This window comes from Planococcus citri, chromosome 3, assembly GCF_950023065.1.
Source record: "Planococcus citri chromosome 3, ihPlaCitr1.1, whole genome shotgun sequence".
NCBI classification, from domain to species: domain Eukaryota; kingdom Metazoa; phylum Arthropoda; class Insecta; order Hemiptera; family Pseudococcidae; genus Planococcus; species Planococcus citri.
The window spans coordinates 10,798,451-10,821,658 of record NC_088679.1 but is presented as its reverse complement, the minus strand read 5'-3'; the positions used below and the strand labels follow the sequence as shown (position 1 = coordinate 10,821,658).

The window sequence follows — 23,208 nt, the reverse complement described above, 5'->3', positions numbered from 1 at the left end:
ATTCAAAATTTGTAAAACTGCGATTAACAAAATCTTCAGTTTTTTCGACGTGTTCTGAAGTTCTGATATTTTCAATCGGGGTAGCTGGAAAAGTGATTTAATGTGATTTGGGTGTAAGTCCCAATTGAGTCTGAACTAAAACGAAAATTTTTTTGGTGATTGAGAATAGAAAATTCGTGTTTTGGGGTCCTTTTTCAATGACCAAAAGCGTTTACCTCGAAATTGTTTGGTTTTTGAATAATCAGTTTTTTGTGTCTCCTGAAAACTAGAAAAAGTGGACTTAGTCCCTTTCTATTCTCATCGATTCAATATCCCTTCAAGTGAATCGTGTTATCAAAATAATAACCCAGAAGCTCAGAACTGATAAAGAGAGGAGGGGAACGTGGTTGGATGGTCATTTTTTGGTTGAAAGAAGAAGTTGAAGAATTTAAAGCCTGTTATCAAAATTTTATCATTTTTTTTAACGAAGTAGGACTTTGAAAAAATAGTACGAGTATTTTCACACTTAGCTCTACATTGGACATTTTTTGGCCCAGTGGTACGAAATTTGGAATGCAAGTGAAGGGGACTCCCAGTAAGTAGAAATATCTCCAAAATTTTTTCATTTTTTTTTTTAGATTTTCTCAGGATAGGACTAAGAGGGATGGGGGATACGCTCACATTTTTTGCCATTGAAAATCAAAATATGCTTTATGTCTATGAAGCAGATATTTTTTGGAGAGCTGGGGGCTTGGAGGGCACTAATTCATGGGAACTTAAGAAGTGTTTCAGAGTTTTTTAGAGCCCTGAGTTATTAAGGTTCAGAATCTCAACCTTCCCGGACCAGAATTATTAATGTTTTTTTATCATTAGGTAACGATTTTAAATTAATGATACAGAAATTCTTTGAAGCCTACAGGTTCACATTTTTAGAACTCTTTGAAAATTTTTAAGAATTACATGTCAAAATTTCGTTCATTTTATGTTTTATTTTTTTAATTAAAAAGCCTGAAAAATGTTAAAATTTGTCAAAATTTCGTCTCATTTCACTGGGGTATCTACTATAATATCTAATTATTTTCACAATGGGCACGTTTTTGAAAAAGTGAGAGAAAATAATTTAAAATTCAAATTCAAAATTTTCAGAGCTTGATTTTTTTTGACAAAAAATGTGTTTAAAAAACCGTACATTTTTTGACTCGAACACTTTCATTTTAAAAGATTTTTTGTGAAACGATGAAAGGAAAGAAATATATATATTTTTTAAAAAGCTGATTCATTCGGCATATCTGTGAATTTCCAGCACCCCCCGGCCCCCTTCCTTCATATGGCTTAAACGACCAAACAATGGGTTCTTGTCAAAGTTTTTATCTATTAGTCTTAAAAACATCGCCTATTCGCTTTTGAGACCTTTCTGACCTCTGAAATCGATTTTGATGATTTTGAAACTGATTCTCACATCACCAGTGTGTTACGTGTTGATAAAAATTTTATTTATTGAAAATAAGTATTTTCAAGTATATTTCCTACCTTTATGTCAATTCACAGAATTTTACAAGTGGTAGGTAAAACCTGTCCAAGTGATGAAAAATCGTATTTCGACAACATTTTTCATCCTAGAGACAGCTCTATTCGTTAATTCTTTTATTTTCATTTCCATATCCAAATTTGGATTTGACGAATTAAATTACTTCAATTTTTACTCTTTTTGCAATGATTTGGCTAAATTTTGGAAAGCGATATCCCTTTCATAATGAAATCTGCCAAATCCCCCCTCCTCAGGAGTCAATTTTTTTTGAAAAAATTAAGCATTTTTGCGCTCTTGTTTCACACAGGCTTCTTTCTTCTTCTTAAACATACATTACCTATTGCTATATTCGTACACTATTCACTCAAAATACTACCTTCCAGACAAATTTCAGTCGCCGAAGTGCCTATATTTTTAAAAAAATGAATAAATAAATAGGTAGGTAAATGACATAGTTACATATTTGGTTTCTGCCGGCCGGAAAACTCGATTTTATCCCCCTCCCCTTACCTAAAAAACTGGGACAACAAAATTACTTGGTTCGGAACCAATTATCTCCCCCCCCCCCCACCCCTTCCTAGGAAAAATCCTGGGACCGCAACTCAGAAATTCAGTCAAAAAATACAGGTTTGAAAAATTTGGCAAAATAATTGCAAAAAAGTGCATTTTGAATCTATGATCCGTTATATCCACTTTCCAAGTAAAAAAGTGTTTTTTTTTCTAAAATTCGATTTTAAAAATTACAAAAAATTTTATGAGTAATTTTGAATCTTAAAATGGGTAATAACAGATTTGGATGAATTTTAACCAACTTCATTGCATAAGAGTTTCCAAGTTCCAGATACATTTCAGACCTCTTTTTCAATCTTTGGATTGACAGATTAGAAGCGAAATTGTATGGCACCTATCTACTACCTAGTTCTATAAATTTCTCAGATTGGGTAATCTGCTATAGAATTTTAACCAAAATTGAAAGACTTTGGGACAGAAATGGTGCATCTTTGAATAAAATGACCCCCCTCCCCCCCACAAAAAAACACAACAGTTTTTTCAATACATTTATCGAAAGGATCTTGAAAATGTCAAATCTGGATATTTTGCCCTGCTGACTTCAAGTTCAGTTAAAAATTTTATTGATTTAAAAGTGCAAAAATATTGATGAATGATGAACAATCGAAAATGTATTTATGAACGTTTTTCTCCTCAATTGATACTTATGTAGGTATGGTGAATCCACCCAAAAAACACATTCTTATAAAATTTTCACGGAGTGACTGAATTTTGCTATATTGAGACTATTTTCATAACAGAAAATTTAAAATGACCAAAATGTCAACAAGAAATGAATCGAAAAAAGAATTAACACATTTCTCAATATCCTTGATCAAAAATGAAACGATCGTGGCATGTTATCTGAGGAGGAGGAGGGGGGGGGAGGGGGTAAATAGTCGAAACATGATTTTTTTCGGATCAAGTTACACGTACATGACACCTGAAGTGCATTAGAGCCCTAAATCACTTGGAGGCGTTAATTTTTTCACAAATTTGGGGTGAGAAAAAAGGGATTGAATTTTTTGAAAAACTCTCGATTTGGAAAATAACAAGTATGATTTTGTGAGATGAGAAATAACTGAAAAAAAAATTGTAAAAAATAGATTCCTGAACATCACAATTTTTATCTATGATTTTCAATTTGCTCATTTTTTTGCAATATTTTGCAATTTTTTGTTTAATTTGAGCCCTCATAAGCTTCCTCTTGTTACTCTTATCGCAAAATTTACATATCCAACTCGATTCAACCCCAAATTTACGTAATGCAATTTGTTATTTTCAAGAAGACCCTATTTAAATTGCAATGTTTTCAAGATAGGTTCTCGAAACTAGGTCATCTTGCTATCTCACTCGAGGTCTCTCGATTTATGATCCAAATTAATCTTTCGAGAGATAAGGGTGAAATCTGGATCAAGATCTCTCGATACCATTACGACGACGAGAAGAAAAACAAACTCGTGTAGTCACATCTCATTGCTTTTGAAAAAAATATGTACTTACTCGCCTAGATACCAAATTGTTGATTTCGAGTGCGCCAACGCCACGCCGTAAAATGAATGTTATTAAATTTTCATTTCGTGTCCCGTTTACAATACTTATTATACGGAATGCGCCGTAAAAATACTCATTAATTATTATTTGGCAAAGATGATAACCTATCTATTCGGTAATACGTTATAAATTTTGCCATATTGTAAGTACTTGCGTATGTGACTACGTCAATAGTTCGAGCGGTGTTGCAAAACTAAAGCTCAAAGCTTCACCTTTGAAGTACCTACACCAGTATCTATGTCTATGTTCGACGTGTGCTGCATATTTTAACTCGTCGAAATCGTCGATTAGGATTAATTAATTGCATATAGTGGCACTGGCACACACGAGTACAGATACGATCGAAGCACCTACCGACCTACCTACTGAGTATTTTCTCAATGCAAATCGTCCCCTATCAGTGGCAACGTGCTCGATAAAATGGAATTTTATAAAGTGATTTTACGAACGATGGGGTTCGGGTATATTATAATGGATCCTCTCGAGGTCAGTTCTGTTTCATTTTTTTTTTTTTTTTTTTGAATAGGGTATTCGTCCGCAGTGGATTTGAAAAAAATGTGTCAATTTTTTTCGTCTTTGATCTTGGTGGAAATTTTTAATTAAAAAGTTCGTCGACTTCATAGAAACTAGGAAGTGACGCGAACATCTCGTAATACCTTAACTTGAGATATTTTGTCGTCTTATTACGGGGACTACGCGGTTACAAGTATATTATCTTATCGTGCATTATGTGAGACAGAAACGAGAAAAACAAAAAGAAGAAAAATAAGTGTATTTTTATAAACTACGAAATGAAATTTTTACTACGTCAACAAAATTATATTTCACGTTGACACACCTTCTTTATGTACTTACTACTTACAGTGTGAGTACTTGTGCCATATTTAAAATACTCGTACGTATGAAAAAAAAACCAGCTGAAATCTTAATACCCTACTATGAAGTGTATGGTCGTAAGCCTACTTTATCAGTCTACATATCAAATAAGAAATAAGAAATATTGTTATCTAATCGTCGTCAACGTCCCTGACGTCACTCTTCATTAAGATTTCAACAAGTTTCGGTATTTTGATTGAAAAATTTTTATGCGTATGAGGTGTGTGTTTGTTTTGATTGTGACGCTGATGATGAGTGATGAGATGGATTTATTTTCTCTTCGTCTCGTTCATTTGAGCTTTAAAATTATTGATTAGAGTACATATCGGTTTCTTGTATTCAATCGAGATGATTCAAATGTTATCAAAAAAAAAATAGTTTTTTTTCCCTGTTTGATAATTTTTTTGCATTTTTCTTCCGGTAGCGTTCAGTTGATAGAGATCTCCGATCTCACGTGAGACTTTTTTTTTCTAGTTAAGAGACTCCTTCGAAGCTTGTTTTCATTTCATAAGGAAAAGTGTAGGTACATATTAACAGATAATTATACTTTTAGGAAATTCGATTTCAAATTAAGCCTATCCTCCTACAAAAAAAAAAGAAACAAAACAAAACAAAAATTGGAATAAAGTCTCGTACTCTGATTTGGAGCATGCAAAATTTGAAATTAGGTACTTAGTTCAAAATTAAGCTTATTTTTTTCTTCCCAAAATGGTCGTTTGGAGAATAGGTATAGTGATTTTAAACGGTCGAAAAAGACTTCTGTGAAACTGATCGAAATACTCACATTCGTAAAGACCACTAATTATTCAAGTTTACACATTCTGAATTTCATTTAGACCATTTTTATGACAATTCCAAAATTGGAAAATCTAAAACTTGCCCAAAGGCTCCAGAATTACTTGAAATCATCACAAATCGATTTAGAAGGTCAAAAATAGGGCATAAAGAAAATTTTGGACTTCCTGTATGTATTTTAATTTTACTGATTAATATTTGATTTTTCGTGGAAAATGGGTCAAATTCGAATTTTCAAAATTCCACCAGAAATCATGAAATTAAATGAACCACCTTGAAGAAGTTTGAGCCTTCGCACTTTTGAATTTCTGGTGATAATTTCCTTATTCTTTAAAAAGTTCATTTCAAGATGTTTCAGTAATTCTTGATACTATTTCAAAGTTCTAAAAGAAGGAGGATGTTTCAACATTCCCAAATTTTTCAATGAATAATGTGTAAAGAGAAGAATGACTAGAATGAGAAAAAGAGCAGAGATGGTAAAATTTATCATAAGCACTAGGTAGGGATTTTCTAAGAATTATTCCCTAGGGAGGGAATATTTCTCTTCTACCTGACTAGCTCCGAGAGTAGGCTTTTAGATCCTTAACAGTCTCAGCGACATCAGAATGGTCTCAAAGTGAAATAAAACACCTTGACAGAACAGTCTATACACATTTAATGATGTAATTATTAATTATAAACACTAAACAGTCTTGCAAAAGTAAACTAAATAAATATTATATTAGAATAAATATTTATCTCGTGTGTGAGCAAGGCGAATACTACCTTGCTGACTAGATAAATTACAATGTTCACAGGAAAACCTGGCAATTGCACAAAAAGGTATGGCAGATCAATTGGAGGTACATTAAAATCATATCTCTAGCCTAAAATATTGAATTAATGACTGTTAAACACACACCATTTCAATATTTTTACGAGTAATTGAAGATGGGCGAATGCAACTCATTGGAAAGGTGTTTCACCCCCCCCCCCCTACACTGTACACGTTGACTGTCTCTCCCTTGCATCCCCTAATACTAGATGAAGTAGCAGCTATTAGTAGAAAGACAACATGTAAAAATTGGGTACATCTCTTCTATGTCTGGATGATAGAGAGATGATCCGAGAAACCATAAATTAAATTGACATCACGTTAATTTACGTTAATTCAAACACATTAACCAATAAATAGAAACACCACTATTAGGGGATGAGGGTGGGGGTGGCCCTCGCCTGCCTTCGTATTTTCACCACTGACAAAAAGCATTAGCTTACTTGAGTCACTAAACTAGAAGTGGTTCTCGTTGGTCTTGGATCTTCGCATCGGACCAAAGATCTAAAGAATTTAACTACAGTAAAAGCTCGTTATAACGCTCTTCAAGGGACCGGAGAAAAAGAGCATTATAAGCCGAAGCGCGTTATAACCAAAAGTCTCATTTTAACGCTGATTAGCGTTATACCGTGAATTCTCGTTTTAAAGCGAAAAAATCATTATAAAGGAAGTGGAAACGAGAACTTTATTTTGAATTTGAACAACTGTTCCAGGTGGAAATGAAAAAATCTGAAATTTCACTGTGATTTTGATATAAATGATTTTTTGGCAAAATTTTGCCATAAATGATAAAAGTTCTTTTTTGCTTTTTTAAAAATCAAAACTACAAAAATTGCAAAAAAAACTGTTGTTGCGGCCCAAATTTTCAGAAAGTGATAATTTTTTACACATGAGTAAGCTGTATTTTGCAAAAAATGGGTTTTTGTTGCTAAAATTATGAAAAAAATGTGATTTTTCCTGAATTTTTGAGCGTTAAAACGTGATTTATAATCGCTCATGAGCGTTATATCCCGATTAATTTTACATTGGTTTAAATGGGGATGTCAAGGGACTGGAAGGAATCAGTGTTATATCTGAAAGTGTTATAACGAGCTTTTACTGTAGTATACCTGTTTTTCCCACTCTTATGGAAGAATTACACTAATATTTCCCCCAGAGGAATTACGCCACTAACCACCTATGGTGGTTAAGGCACTCCTGCTCATCACAAATGAAGTTATGATTTTTTTCAAATTATATGGTACTTAACATTTCAACCCCTTCCCTCCCCTCTTCTCATCAATTTTGAGTCTCAAATGTCTTATTGAATGGTACTGTTTTTTTTTGTTGTCGATTCCTTTATAAGCAGTAGGTCTGTTGGCCTGTCTGCTGCGGTGTGGAACCTGTTGAGGATGAGCCTGAGGTATCAGTGAGTCTCCTCCTTGGTCTCCCTCTGCTTCTCTTCCCCGTTGGTGTAGATTGGAGGAGCTGTTTTGGTGATCTTGTTTCCTCCATCCTTTTGACATGATTTCTCCAATCTTTCCTATACTGTTTTATCTTCTTCATGACTGGCTCCACTCTGAGATCTGCTGTTATTTTCTCAGATGGGACTGTGTCTCTGAGAGTCACCCCTGCCGTTCTCCTCATGAACTTCATCTCCGCTGCCGTTATTCTTCTTTTATCAGATTTCTTCAGTGCCCATACCTAGCTTCCATAAGTCATCATTGGTATTGCTAGGGTTTTGTACACCTTCAATCTTGTTTCTTTTCGCACCTTACTGCTTCTCAGGGTCCTATTTATCAGTCCTGTGACTCTCAGGAACTTTGCAATCTTTCCACCAACATCTACTTCTCCCTGGTATGATATTGTGTTTCCCAGGTAATTGAAATTATTGACCTGTGATTTTTCCATTTATTACAATCTTGCTTCTTACTGGCTCCTCTCCTTTGAAGGCCATTGTTTTTGTTTTCTCTGATGATACTTTTTTAATGCTTCTACTGACTAAAAGACCAAATAATTACAGCATGATGTCAAACAGTCCTGCTAATCCTGCTACGACTGCTTTTATCTTTCATACTTTTTATCAAAAAGGGTTGTTTTTTTTTCTGCCGGACTTTGAATTTTTCGATTCATCTCTCTCCTTGTGGAATTTTGAAAAAATTTGAATGCAGAATCCTCAATTTGTCAACTCGCAATTCTGAATTCAAAATTTCCAATTTTCTGAAAGTCCTCATTTAGAAAATGAAAAATTACAAAAATTTTCCATTCTCGCTTTGCTTGGTTGAAGACACTAGCTTCTCCTCTCTTATGAAGTTATGAGTCATTTTAGAAGAACAAGATTTCATAAATTTTATTGAGAAAATCCTGATGCTCTAATCCGAAAATTGTTCAATTTCAAGAACATTTTACGCCCTTGTTTTGTTGAATATAAACATATTTCTTTCCAGGAGGAATTTTCAAGGAAGACATTTTAATATTTTTTCTCAAGAGAAATTGAAGCCCCTGCGATAAAAATGCTCATAGATTTAAAAAATTTAGAAAAAGTAAAATTGCATTGGTAAGGCTTGAAATGTCTGAAAACACCGGAAAAATCTTCCACCCACACTGAAAAAAAATCAAAAATTGCTATACATTTTTTTTATCGAATATCTACCTTTCAAAAATCTTTTGAATAAGCTCTTTTCATAGAGAACCCTTTTTTAAATGTTGGCCGTTACCGGTATGGAGCTCCTAAACGGGGAAAAATGAAATATGAAAGAGGGAACATTTTTCAACAATTTTTCGTGCAAGACATATCAAGTATTATTCGTATTTTAAATTATAACGAAAAGTGACGGTTTTCGTTTAATCCGGAGATGATTCTAAAACCCAACCAAAGACCATTACTCTCATACAGAAGGTCAATAAACGGGCAGCACCGCCCGCGTGCTTTCTTCATTGCTAAAATAAGCCGTTTATCGGTGTTAATTGAAGACAGCACGCTCGTGCCAAAGTGATAATCGCTCGAAAGAAGTAAAATTGGCGTAAAAATTAAAATTTCTTTTATCGATGCTTGTACATAATGTAGGTGCTATACATATTTCTCTCTCTTGTTAAATTATACGATTACGCCTACATTCCTATACGTGCGTACCTACTTATGCACGCTAATCTCAAATCAGTAATTTAGCGTGTATTACAGACGAGAGATGCCTGATGCAACCTTCACGCTGACGAAGAGTCGCGTCGGTTCAATAGGCGATTTAAATAGTTATCATTTTTAAGAAAAAAATTTGCTTTTCGATCAATTAATTATTGGTAGTATGATAGGAAAATGGGACCTTGTAATGTAAAATTTTATTCAATTAGGTACCTATCGTAGGTCTAGGTAGATCGATGTATTAAATATGTAATATATAGATAAGTAAATAGGTACCTAGATATACTTAATTTGCAGTGTTTTACAGTTGGTATATAATTGCTAATACTTAAATTTTGACGCTTGTTTGATGCAGGTCATTGCTACCTTTATAACGCATTTGAATTCGATAAATGTTGGCATGTGTCAAGGATATTCGGCTATTCTTCTTCCTCAGTTACTTAATCCTATCGACGATACAGATGATGTGTTGATGATCAATTCGGAAGAGGCATCTTGGATAGGTAATTAATTGATTACTTATACCTAGCTATAATAATGGGATTATTTGAACTCAAGAATCACAAATATTACTCGTATAGTTTTTAATATTGAATGATTCATGAACTTGAACGATGCTCGCAATAAACTTTATAAATTGAAAAAGAAATCTGTGTAGGTCCATCGTAGGTACCAATGTCGTGTTCCAATAATTTTAAAAATTTTCTTTCGGTTTATCTCTTGTCAAGGATGACATGAGGGAGGGGATTTGTTCTTTTTCGGCAGTAGAAATTTCTGGTCAATATTGCTTGAGATTGCTGCAATTTGGAGAAAACCTGTTTACAATGTTTTAATGATACCTACTTGGGAGTAGGGAGTAATTTCAAGAATATTTGCCTAAAATTTGGAAAGTTCAAAATCCAGCTTTTTTGAGAGCTCAACTTTCAAAACATTGCCCAATTTTAGACCTATATAATTTAAAAATTAAAAAAAATCAAGGAAACATACATTTTTATGATATTTTTTACAATCATGAACTTTTCGTGAAATATGCAAAACCAGGAAGGGGAAGGGACGGATGTAAGATCCAAAATTTCGGTCAAAATGAAAAAAAAATATCAAATAAGTGTCATGGAATTCAAAATATATTTTTTCATAAGTTTTTAAAAGCGCTTAAAACTAATATCGACTCGGTTTTTTGATTTCATTCCTTCGCCGTCTTCCATTGGCGGCCAGAATTTCCTGAAAATTGAAAAGTTCAAAATTGTTTTTTTTTAGAGATTAATTTTTCAAGAATTTACCAAATTTCGAAGCTATAGGTAATTTGAAAAGTTGAAATAAAAAATCCAGGAAATATACATTTGTATGATACTTACAAACAAGAACTTTTCGTGATGATATTCGTAAAATCGATGGAGGGGGAGGGGGGTACAAAGTCACAAAATTTTGGTCAAAACGCAAAAAAAATGTCAAATTTCGGTTTTTAAGAACGCAGAATACGAATATCAACTCATTATTTCGACTTAATATCGATTTATTTTATTGATTTGATCTTCCCAATGCTCCCAATCAGCCTCAAAAAGAATTTGTTGAAAATTTAAAAAATTGTGACATGATTGAGTAAGTATAAATGGGGATTAGGGTGCGCAGTGAGGTATTGGAGGGGCCAAATCAATAATAAAATAAATTAATATTCGTATTCTGCAGCACCCTCAAAATCCTGATGAAACATACGTCACATGATTTTTTTATGCAGTTTTCAGGAAAATGGAGGGGAAGGGAGGGGGGTCATTAGGGAGGTCGAATCAAAAAATCGAGTTGATATTCGCATTCAGCATCCTCGAAACCATAAGAAATGATATGTCACACGATATTTTACTTTTTTTAGATTTTGACTAAATTTTTTGGACCAATGGCGACTTTGAAGGAGCCAAATCGAAAAAATAAGTTGATATTCGTATTCAGCGCTCCCGAAAACGTAACAAACCATGTGTCACTCGATTTTTTTAAATTTTTAAGTAATTCAGGGTGATTGGTGAGGGGGTTCGAGGGGTCAGATCAAAAAATCAAGTTGATATTCGTATTCAGCGCTCCCGGAAACGCAATAAACCATATGTCACACGATTTTTTCGATTTTCAGGAGATTTAGGGTGTTTTGAGAGGGGGTTCGAGGGGTCAGACCGAAAAATCAAGTTGATATTCGTATTCAGCGCTCCCGAAAACGCAACAAACCATATGTCACATGATTTTTTCGATTTTCAGGAAATTTAGGGTGTTTGGAGAGTGGTTTGAGGGGTCAAATCGAAAAATCAAGTTGATATTCGTATTCAGCGCTCCCGAAAACATATGAAACGATATGTCATACGATATTTGGTATTTTTTTACTTTTTGGCCAAAATTTTTGGACCAATGGTGACATTGGAGGGGTTAAATCGAAAAATCAAGTCGATATTCGTATTCAGAGCTCCCGAAAACATATGAAACGATATGTCACTCGATATTTGGTATTTTTTTACTTTTGGCCAAAATTTTTGGACCAATGGTGACTTTGGAGGGGTTAAATCGAAAAATCAAGTTGATAGTCGGATTCAGCGCTCCCGAAAACGTAAAAAACCATATGTCACACGATTTTTTCAATTTTCAGGAAATTTGTGACAAATGAGGGGGGGAGTAGTTGAGGGGTGAGACCGAAAAAATAAATCGATATTCGTACTTGAAGCTCTCGAAAACGTGTAAAACGATATGTCACACAATATTTTACTTTTTTTTACATTTTGACCAAAATTTTCGGAGTCGCGTGCCTTCTCCCCCCTCCCCCCCCCCACGGTTTTGCGAATCTCATCACGAAAAGTTCATATTTTTAAATTTATAGCTCCAAAATTAAGCTAGCTTTTGAAAATTGAGCTTTCAAGAAGAAAGGTCACCTTTAAATTGAAATTTTTGAAATTATCCTCAAGTACATACGAGTAGGTACATTGAAATCGCTGAAAATGGATTTCCTTCAAGTTTCAACAATCTCGGGCAATCAGGCTCCAAATTTGAGCTTATGACAAGACGTTTCAACTGCTAAAAAAACAACCTCCCCCGTCCCACCAGCCCCAAGAGAAGTTGGGAGCCAACGGTGACAATTTTCCTTCTTTTCTAGTACCTGAGAAACCTAGGTACAAAAAAAAGATGTGGAGCAAAATCGGAGAAAATAATCCCAAAGGCTAAAACGTGTCTGATTTGACCTGGACGATCCTTTTGTGATTCTTGAGATTTTTTTCATCTTTTTCATACTTGTACCTACATTTTATCTCCGGCAATTTCATTAATATTTTTTTTTTCGTTACAGCCAGTTTGGGAGTATTATCAAATCCAGTCGGAGCCCTGCTATCTGGACTGTTGATGGACGCATGTGGTCGAAAGACAACGATTCTATATACAACGATTCCTTTCGTATTCGGATGGACAATCATAGGCTTATCAGAAAATCTTTATACGTTATGTTTAGGCAGATGCATATCCGGCTTAGCAATAGGTACGGTATTCGAGACCCTCCTACTTCAATTCCCCCCTCTGTGGTTATTTTCTTCATTAACTCGATGAATTTTCGTTTATAGGTATGTCATCATCGTGTTACGTTTACGTAGCGGAAATCAGCACCCCATCTAGTCGTGGTTTTCTCTCAGCATTTGGTCCTGTATTCGTATCATTGGGTGTACTGGCGGTGTACAGTCTCGGTTACATCCTGGACTGGAAAACATTAGCGTTCATATGCTCGATAACGGCTGCGTTATCGTTCGTAGCCATTTTGTTCCTACCAGAATCTCCGTCTTGGTTGGCAACAAACGGATCGTTGGATGAGGCGACCAAAGCTCTGTTATGGTTCCGTAAAGATCAATCGGCTACCGATAATGAGCTAGCGGATATTCTGGAGACGGTGAAGATATCTCGTAATACTAAACCTCGGTCTGTCAAAGAACTCGTACAGTATTGTCGACGAGGAGCTGTTTGGAAACCATTCCTTATTCTGGTGGCTTTCTTCGTCTTCCAAGAGTTATCTGGGATCTATATCGTGTTATATTACGCGATCGACTTTTTCGACCGAGCTGGTACACATTTCAACGACTACATTGCCTCGATTATGGTAGGCTCGCTCAGGTTCCTGGTCAGCATTGTGGGCGCCGTTTGTATACAGCATTTTAGCAGGAAGATCATGGCTACTACGTCTAGTTTATTTATGTCGATTAGTATGGCTGTGGCGGCCATGTACGAGCATTGGTATTCGGAGATGGAAATCGATGCCAGGCCTTTGGTGTGGATACCTTTGGTGAGCATTTTAATCAACGTATCGGCCAGTATGTTGGGTATGCTGCAGTTGCCTTGGTTAATGATTGGCGAATTATTCCCGTTGACGATTCGAGGCACGATGGGAGGTTTGGTGTCTTCGTTAGCGTATCTGTTCATCTTCGTGACGGTGAAATTCTATCCGGCCATGTTGCAACATTTGAAAGTCGATGGAACCATGTGGATGTTCTCGATAGCTTCGTTTTTGGCCATCTTTTACGTCATGGCGTGTCTTCCAGAAACCAAAGATAAGACTTTGTTTCAAATAGAACGCGCTTTCATGAAATCCGAATCGGGCGAAAGCAAAGAAAACCTACCCAGTAGTATAATTACTCAAAATACCGTACCAACGATCAGTATATCGGTAGAATGTAAAAGGATATAAGTTCATTAGTACAGTACTCGTACCTAGAGAGCTAGGTAGTCGAAAGTGATTAATTTTTTTTTTAAATACGTCACGTATATCGTGCGAACTGATTTACTTTATACGTGTCTGTGTATTTAAAATTTAAAATTCTAATGCGTATGGATCTATAACAACGATCGTCATCTGTTGAGTAAATTATTTGAGCAAACATTAAGGTATTTGCGAAATTTCTATACCTACACAAGTATGAAGACTTGTACACAACCATTTTGGTTCATTTGCTTCCTTGTTTCGAAGTTATTATTTAAACAACACGTTGCCTCTTTCAAACATATTTTTTTTTTGGTTGCATTTTTCCTCTTTTTTTCTACGTCATAAAAAGTGTTTATGGTTACAGGGAGCGTGAGACTTGAGAGAATAAGGAGAAAATTGTGCGTGAAGAAGATAGGTATGAGTGTTAATTAAAAGTATTGTACGTAAATGGATTATGTGCATTTTAAGTGTTTATAATTTTTATTTATTTGTAATATTATTTTGGGAATTTACGTATCCCATTTGGTTCCTATTTTTATATTATGTACGTAGATGTAGCTTATGTAGTCGAGATTTATGTAACTGTTAATCATATTAAGGTATACTCGTACGTTGAAATTAGAGCAAAAAATATAAATGTGAGTACTCGTATGATTAATGGTTACCTTTTTGTAGCGTAATACCAAGCAACAAATGTGATAATATATGGTTTATTTATTTGTATTACTTGATAATATTCTAAGTGTAAGATTTGTTATTGTAATATTTCATAAGTCATAACGTACATAAGAATTATGTACATTTTGTTTATATATCTGTGTTGTGTATGCGAAACTTTAATTAAAGATTTTTCAATTTTTATGTCCTTCGTCAATTTATAATTTCCTAATTTAATCAATTACGATTGTAATACACTTGAGTATTCGTTCTTACAAACAGTAGCCAGGAAGTTTTGAACGAATGAGAAAATCTGATTAAATGAAATCTGCGTCGATCCCCTACCTATTTTAAATTGTCAAAAATTCGCACAAATCAAAAATTAATTTGGCCAACTGAAATTCTAGTTTTTTGGGATCAAACCTTGCTTTTTCTAAAAATTAGATACCTCGAGAAATTCCCTTGTCAATTTCGATTGCACAGTTTCGAATACGGTTATCTTTTTATGAAAAAAAAATTGAGCTGCATTACACCTGTACTTGATATAAATGAGCTCAAAAAATTGCATACTGACGAAGAATGAATTGCAAGACATTCTTGCAATCCTACCAACTAGTAAGAGTGATAATATATCTCCTGCATAGTATCCAACTGCTACTTTGATTATTCTGTTGTTATGGTAATCACGTATGTTTACATTGGAAGGAGCAAGTCTTCTTACATTTCAACAATTAATAATAATTCCAATATGTCACTTCGTATTACAGAAGATTTAGAAGAAAATGAAACCGAAGCAAAAAAAGGATTAGAGTTAAGGTATCAAATACATTTTATTTATTTATTTTTTATAAATCTGTACGATTTGTGTTTTGAATTTGTTTCAGGATAACGAAAGAAGTTCTACGTAAGCACTGCATAAAACACGATCTGTACACAACACCTCATCTAAACGACGTTCTCTATTTACATTTTAAAGGTAGTTAACGATATTTTACTTTTTATTTTTTCAAGTCAACTTCCACGTAGAACATTATATTTTATCAACAATAACTTCATTTTCAGGATATAAATACATAAAGAACTTGGAAGACTACACCGGACTAAAATGCCTGTGGTTGGATCACAATCGAATCGAAAAAATTGAGAACCTCGATTTCTTGAAAGATTTAAAATGCTTATATCTGCATTCGAACAAAATCTCCAAAATCGAGAACTTATCCGGCTTGCAGAACTTGGACACGATTAACCTATCGAATAATTCGATCGCTAAATTAGAACACTTGGGTAATTTTCAATCACATTTAGAATATAGGCTATTAAATTTTATAATGGAAATTGTTCAAAAGTCCAAGGGGTGCCTATTAGATGCGTCAGCTCGTCAGGGTTAGAAATAATAACTCGGTATCATTTTTCATCGTATATAATTATCGACTGGGACTGAATAAAAATAGAGCATTGTTCTATGCGATGGAAAATATTTTATAGCTACACTTGTTTAAATCTAAATTTGCATATTGATGTTGCAGACTCGTTGCCAAATTTGTGCTCGCTGTACATAACGAATAATAAATTACGAAGTGTTGAAGATATTACAATTCTAAAAGATTGTAAAAAGTTGAGTATTCTTGATGCGGCCAATAATAATCTGGAACATGAGGATATTTTGCAAGTAAGTATAATGACGACTGTAGTAGTTCTTCGGGAAAATAAAGGAATCTAGAGAGTGGGTAAAAGTTCGATATTAAAATCTGAAAACAATGTTTTAGATTTTTAGAGTAATGCCAGCTTTGAAAGTGCTGACTCTTATTGGTAATCCTGTTGTATCTACGAAGAATTATCGAAAAAATTACATCAAATCTTGTGTAAGTTCTTTTTTTCCTTCAAAAAATTAATTTAAATTAAGATTAAAAATTTTAGGTAATATAGCTGTGGTTTTTGGCTACTGTAGTAACTCGAGCATAAATTTGACTTTTTTATCTCGTTTTTTTCCCTCAGCTTTCACTTTGAGTAAAGTAAAAAATTATGATTTTTGTTGTCAGGGAACTATGAAAACTTCCTTTTACACTTCAAATTCAAATTCAAATTCTTTATTTGAGATACATGCGGCAGCATTACTGCCATCGTATCAAGTTAAGCATGTAAATACACAGAATACAAATTTCAGCTTTAAAATATAGGATAAAAAAACTTGATTAAAACATAAAAGATGAAGATTTAAAACTATGGGTACATAAAATCTAATCCAGGTTATTTCAAAAAATTTGAACTCTTATTGATCCGGGGAGCTGAGATATTCTTCCAGGGTATAATAAGCCCTAGTTATCAGCCATTCTTTCAGGACATGTTTGAATTTTTTTGCAGTTGGCTGGTTTTTTACACTCCCTGGAATCCGATTATATACTTTTGCAGCAGATGATACAGTGCTACTCTGGAGAAGTTTTGTGCGGTGGTGGGGAGTTATGAGGTTACCTCGTGATCTGGTACTGTATGGATGGGTAATTTTTGGAAAGGTTATAACCCCAGTATAAACCATGAGAGATATGTCCAGAATATATTGTGATATTGTAGTGAGAATTTTATTATCAACAAAAGTGGGTCTGCATGTTTGTCTTAGAGGTAGTTTATAAATTGTTCTTATCGCACGTTTTTGTAGTGTGAGTATTTGCTTGACATAAGATGCATTACCTCCCCAAAAAACTACCCCATAGGCCATTGTAGAGTGGAATAGTCCAAAATATGCAAGTCTGCGAGTTTTTTGATTTGTAATTTGGCGTAGCTGAAAGAGTAAAAAGTTTATAGATGACAAACGACTGGTTAATTTAGTGATGTATACATCCCATTTTAAATTGCATTGAACATCAACCCCTAAGAACTTTGCAGCACAAGAGACATTAGGTAGAGTTGAGAGAGTTTCTGCTACCAGGTCTGCCTCCTTGGGGGTTACATTGAAAGGCACTGTTACTGTTTTTTCCAAGTTTAAGCTCATGCAATTTGCGTTAAACCAGCAGACCAAGTTTTTGAGAACATGTTCTGTTTTTTTAAGCAGTGTGTCCCAGCTACCACCTTTTAAAAACATAGTTGTATCATCTGCAAACTGGGTTAGAAGTGCATTAATGTAAGTTGACAAATCATTAACATAGAGAATGAACAATAAAGGTCCAAGTATGGAACCTTGGGGGACTCCTTTGTCTATTATTTTCTCTTCAGAAAAGGTGTAAGTCTCACCATTTTGGATTTTGACTATTTGTACCCTATTTTCAAGGAAGGATTTCAGCCAACTGTGGATTGGACCCCTTATTCCATATTTTTCCAACTTTCCCAGTAGAATTCTGTGGTTCATGGTATCAAAAGCTTTCGATAAGTCACAGAATATTGCCAATGAATTTTCACCCTCTTGGCCAGCTTGGAGAATTTTGTTCAATAAATTAAATATTGCTTTGGTGGTGTTTTTTCCACGACGGAAGCCAAATTGTGTTTCACTTAGAATGCTGTTAGCTGATAGGAATCGTATCAGTCGATTATACAACAGACGCTCAAAAATCTTTGAGAATACTGGTGTTACAGAGATGGGCCTATAGTTGTTTAGATTTGATTTTTCTCCTTTTTTATGTACAGGGGTTACAATACTTGATTTCAAGCTTTCTGGAAATTTTCCCTGATCTATGGAGTCATTAAAAAGTTCAGCAAGTATATGAGATATGTAGCGATCAGCTTGTTTGATAATACCTACATCTAAACCATAACTATCCCTAGAGTTGGAATTTTTGAGACCTTGTATGACATTAGAGACTTCAGCTGCAGTAGCTGGTAACACAAATATTGAGGAATCATTAGCTAGAATAAGGGATAATGGGTCCAATGTTTGAGAAGAATTAACTAAGGGTAAGGACGCCCAATTCCGACCAGTGCCTAATCCTGACCACCCTTTATATCTCGCAGGGTTGTACAAAAACGTGTTTTTTTTAAAAAAAACAAAAAAAACGTTTTTTTTTGTTTAAAACGTTTTTTTTGTTTTAAAACAGTTTTTTTTCTTGTTTAAAACTATGTGTTTAAAACGCGTTTTAAACACGTTTAAAATGTGTTTTAAACACAAATTCATTTGTTTTGGGTTCATCAGACATCAATTTTTAAGATGTGACGTCATAAAACAGCTATAAAGCTCAAGAAATATTGAAAAATTGGAATCAAAACACAAAATTTGTCTCTAAAAATACCGTTTGTTCAATTTCACTTTCTTTCAACAAGAAATTTAAAAAAACGTGTTTTTTTTAGGAAATCGGAGTTGAAAAAAAACACGTTTAAAACAAAAAAAACACTGTTTTAAACGGTTTTAAATGGATTTTTTTGTTTAAAACATCGTTCTGTTTTTTTTCAGTTGTTTTAAACGTGTTTTAAACATGTTTAAAACAAATAAAACATTTTTGTTTTAAACATGTACAACCCCGATATCTCGTCTGTTCTTAGCGCTACCTATTGGAAAATGGTATAAACGTGTTCCTCTATCACAGACGATTAATTTGAGACATACCCGGCCGCTGTAGAGCCAAACCTCGCGAAATAAATCCAAGTTGAAGAAATTCCATGTTCAAAAAATTGTTTTCCCACATTTTTCGTCGCCAAAATTTTTTAATTAGTTTTGAATAATTTTATGGTTTTAAATACGTTTTGTAATGGTTATTGACTGAAGATTCCGATGATATAGCCGCTTTTTTAATCCATCAAAGGTATGTATAAAAAATTTTCACGTAAGTGTAAAATGGTATGGGTCTCCTAATCCCGACCACCCATAAGATCATGTAAATTCTTCAGGGTGGTCGGGATTAGGGTACCAAATTCATTATTCAAACAGTCATTTTTGAGGTGCCTCGGAAGAAAATCCCAAAAAGCCATAAAGCATTATTCTATAACCCCAAAATTTTAATATGAGTTGGGGGAAGGTTCAATCTATCTTTTAAGCCATTTACTGTATTTTCATGTGAAATAGTATTTTATTGGTTGCTGCACTTTCAAATGTGGTCAGAATTAGGATACCCAACTTTTTGGAGGTGGTCGGGATTAGGGTACCAAAATTTGAAAAATCATTTTTGAGATGTTGCGGGAAAAAATTCAAAAAAAATATTAAGAATCATTCGTTTACGCCAAAATTTTGATATGAGTTAGGGGAAGGTTCAACCTATCTTTTAAGCCATTTCCCATGTTTTGAAGTGAAATAGTCTTTGATTAGTGGCGGTTTTACTAAAAGTGGTCGGTTTTGGGGCTCCTTACCCTTACGTTATTCGCAACAGTTGCAAAATGTTGGCTGAATAACCTAGCCATATCAACTGAGTTGGTATATTTGGTATCTTGGAATGTAATATGATCAATGGTTTGTTTGCATGGTTGATATGAGTTTATTATCTTCCATGTAGTTTTGCAGATATTATTTGAGATTGCAACTTTGTGAGAGTTTGATTCTATATTTGCCCAATTGATCAATTTTTTATATTCCTTTTGACAGAGCTTGTATTCAATTTTATCATCTTCAGACCCACCAAATTTCCAATTTGAGTAAGATTCTAATAGTCTAGTTTTTAGAGTGCGTATTTGGGTTTGAATACTATGAGGATAATGTAAGTGGTTAGGGTTATGATTTGTGTAAGTTTGAAGTGGGAAAAATAAGTTGTAGTGGTTCAAAAAAATGTTTAAAAAATTAGAAAATTTTGAATTAATATCACCTATTTTCAGTGCATCCCAATTTTCAGAATCCAGAGAGTGGAAAAATTTTTCAAAATTTGTTTTAGAGAACATACGTTTTTTTAAAAGAGGTTGTTTTGCTGTATTCACAGATTTTTTGACCAGTTTCACTTCCTTTTTAGGTAGTGTAAAAAGAGCAAAAAAAAAAGTAAAAAGACTCGGAGCTACTTGAATGTAACTTATAAATTTCTAATTTTTTATTATTAATGATTGATATCTTTGTTTGATTGCAGAAATTATTGACACATTTGGATGAATGGCCAGTTTTCTCAAACGAACGTAATAAAGCTGAGCAAGAAGATGTAAATTGAGCTTCAAATACATAATTATTAGGCCTATATAAGCGAAAAGTTTACCTATCTTGGAGTATTTTGAACCGGTGATTATCAAACCTACCAAATCGAAATCAAATTGAGAACACTTGTAGTCCAGTCATTCTAGGCATTTTTACTCTAAAAATCCCAACGAAAAAAATTTTTAGAGGTAAAAAACTCCTCCCTCAATGAGTATCAAAAAGTCCCTGTAAAGACACTCAAAAAAAAGATTTAAAATCGCTAAAAATGACCAAAAATGATTCAATTTTGGTAAAATTTGATAAAAATGTGCGAAAACAAGTTAAAAACGTGTTTAATAGGTATGATGTAAAATTGTAAATACGAAAAAAAAACGATAAAATTACAAAAACTAGGTACAATAAAAATGAAATAATCAGTCAAATTTTCCAAAAACATTAAATAATGTTGATAATGAGTTGAAGTGATTTAAAGACATTGAAAAAATTATAATAAGAAATGAAATTTGGAAGAAATTTGCCAAAAATGCAAGAAAAAAATGTTGAAAACGAGTTGAAATGTGAAAAAAATCATTAAAATCACTACACACCATCAAAAAGTAATGAAACTTCAAGTCGATTTAACAAAACTGAGTAAGTTGCTTGAAACATTGTTTAAACTTCATTTAAACACATGTAAGTCTTATAAGCACTATAAACCACTAAAAAAATAATGAAATTTGCTGAAAATGGACGAAAAAGTGTTGAAAAACGAGATAATGACGTACAAACAGTCTAAAAAGCATTTAAAATGCCCCTAAATCAAAAATCACCATAAAAGAATTACATTTCAGTAACATTTTACAAAAATTGTTAGGGAAAAAAAGTTGAAAATATTTTTAAATGATGTAAGTAAGTAAATAGTAAGTGTACAAATAGAAATACAAAATTAAAAATAAAATTATTTTTCAAAAAACGCCTATAAATTGTCATAAAAAGAAGAAATTTTGTAAAAATTGAACAAATTGTTGGAAAAATGTTTATAAAACATGAGAAAATGACTTGAAAACATGTATTACTACAGCATTAAAAATTCTAGCTAAAAAGTGTTGAAAACTTGTTAAAATGATGGGAAAAAAATGTGATAGAAAAAAGGGTCCAAATGGGCATCTGACTGAAAATTCGTTTTCAGAAGGTTCGATTCATATGAAAACGACACCAATATCGGCGACATTATTTTTAATCAAAATAACCATTTTGAGGGAGGGGAGGGGGGGAGAAAAAGGGTCCAAATGGGAATTCGACTGCATATTCGTTTTCAGAGGGTTCGATTTTTATGAAAACGACGCCCATATTGGCGATTTCATTTTTCATCAAAATAACCATTTTAAGGGGGGGGGGTGAAAGGGGTCCGGGAGGTTTGGACCCTACATAAATATTTTCTGTTGGTATCAGAATGAAATGATTTTATAAAATCAATGGTTAATAGCTGGTCTATCCGTAACTTGTATCCATGTATGTATAGTAGGTGCGACTTATGGTTAATAAAGCCAGGGTTTTTATTTAGTTTTGACAAACTTCCACTACTCCAAAATTTTTGCAATTTTTATAGTATGTTTACGGATAGATAACACGTGTTTGGACTAGAAAAATTCCATTGTTACTTTGACCCTTCATTACAAAATGGCGGCTCAAAATTTTCAAAAGGGCAGACCCCCCCCCCAAAATCAAATTTCGGACTCTCTAAAACCCATCTAATAAAACACGACATTTTTATCAGCGTTGGGTGAAAATTGAGAAGATAAAGATAAAAAAACACATTTTAGCCCTCTCCCCCAAAATACTTGCCCCAGGGGTCCAAATTCCAAAATTTTCATCACAGTTTGTTCTCATCATGGTTGACCTTTTAGGGTAGGAGCGGTCAATAACTGTTTCAAGGGCTAAATCACCATACTTAACCCGCTATGCCCTTTGCCAAAAATCCGCATGAAAAAGTACCTATTAAAAGAAACAACCTGTTAAAATGGCATGAAATTGCGATCTCCCAGCTTACCTGTTGTAGCTAATGTAGCTACTCTTCAAATGAGGCTGAAATGTCGAATTGATAGGTACTCAAATTAGAAAGCTGGGGTCTCGAAGTTTTGATTTACAGAATTGGCTTATCGATCAAATTCTTCCTGGATGAAATGAATCGGGTTTGTTCTCTGTTTTAGTTTTGTTAATATTCAGGATATTATTCACAACTGTTCTGTTCTGGTATTGATCGTCTCAATTTTCATTGTTTTGTTCTCATGTTCTGTTTCTGTTATGTCCGTAAACTTTCTTCTGAAAAAAAAATAGAAAGAAAAAAAATACGGATGAAATACGGAGTCAGCAATTAAGAATTTTTAAAACGACGAGTCGACGATTGAGCATTTTTCTATCTTCAATCCTTCATAATAGGTAAGTGAAAAAGAGGATGAAAATGATTTGAATTTGATCATTACGTTCTGTTTAGAATTTAGAATATTTGGATTTGTTGCTCTCAACAGTCTCAACCTCATGCTCTATTCTATTCTGTGATGGAACGACTGTCTACTCGAATGTAGAAGAGATTGAGAATTTAAAAAAAGTAGAAATCGAGCAT

The 23,208-nt window shown here is 33.8% G+C and overlaps 2 protein-coding genes across 5 annotated transcripts in view; both read left to right on the top strand.

The window, feature by feature from the left end:
• The window catches only part of LOC135841760 (facilitated trehalose transporter Tret1-like), an 80,909-nt gene extending 66,127 nt beyond the window's left edge, over nucleotides 1–14,782 (top strand). For all 4 annotated transcript variants that reach the window (XM_065358922.1, XM_065358919.1, XM_065358923.1 and 1 more), the window contains exons 3-5: nucleotides 9,569–9,716; nucleotides 12,527–12,712; nucleotides 12,795–14,782. In XM_065358922.1, coding sequence (XP_065214994.1) covers nucleotides 9,569–9,716; nucleotides 12,527–12,712; nucleotides 12,795–13,906 — 1,446 coding nt within the window. In that variant the 3' untranslated portion in view covers nucleotides 13,907–14,782. The remainder of the gene's footprint in view (nucleotides 1–9,568; nucleotides 9,717–12,526; nucleotides 12,713–12,794) is intronic.
• A 152-nt stretch (nucleotides 14,783–14,934) lies between these two features.
• On the top strand, nucleotides 14,935–21,554 carry LOC135840946 (dynein axonemal assembly factor 1-like). Its single transcript, XM_065357703.1, has 6 exons — nucleotides 14,935–15,394; nucleotides 15,463–15,554; nucleotides 15,641–15,862; nucleotides 16,105–16,247; nucleotides 16,345–16,440; nucleotides 20,545–21,554. Exons 1-6 carry the CDS (start codon nucleotides 15,255–15,257, stop codon nucleotides 20,620–20,622), a joined length of 771 nt encoding a protein of 256 aa, XP_065213775.1. The 5' UTR covers nucleotides 14,935–15,254; the 3' UTR covers nucleotides 20,623–21,554.
• Nucleotides 21,555–23,208: the final 1,654 nt, after the last annotated feature.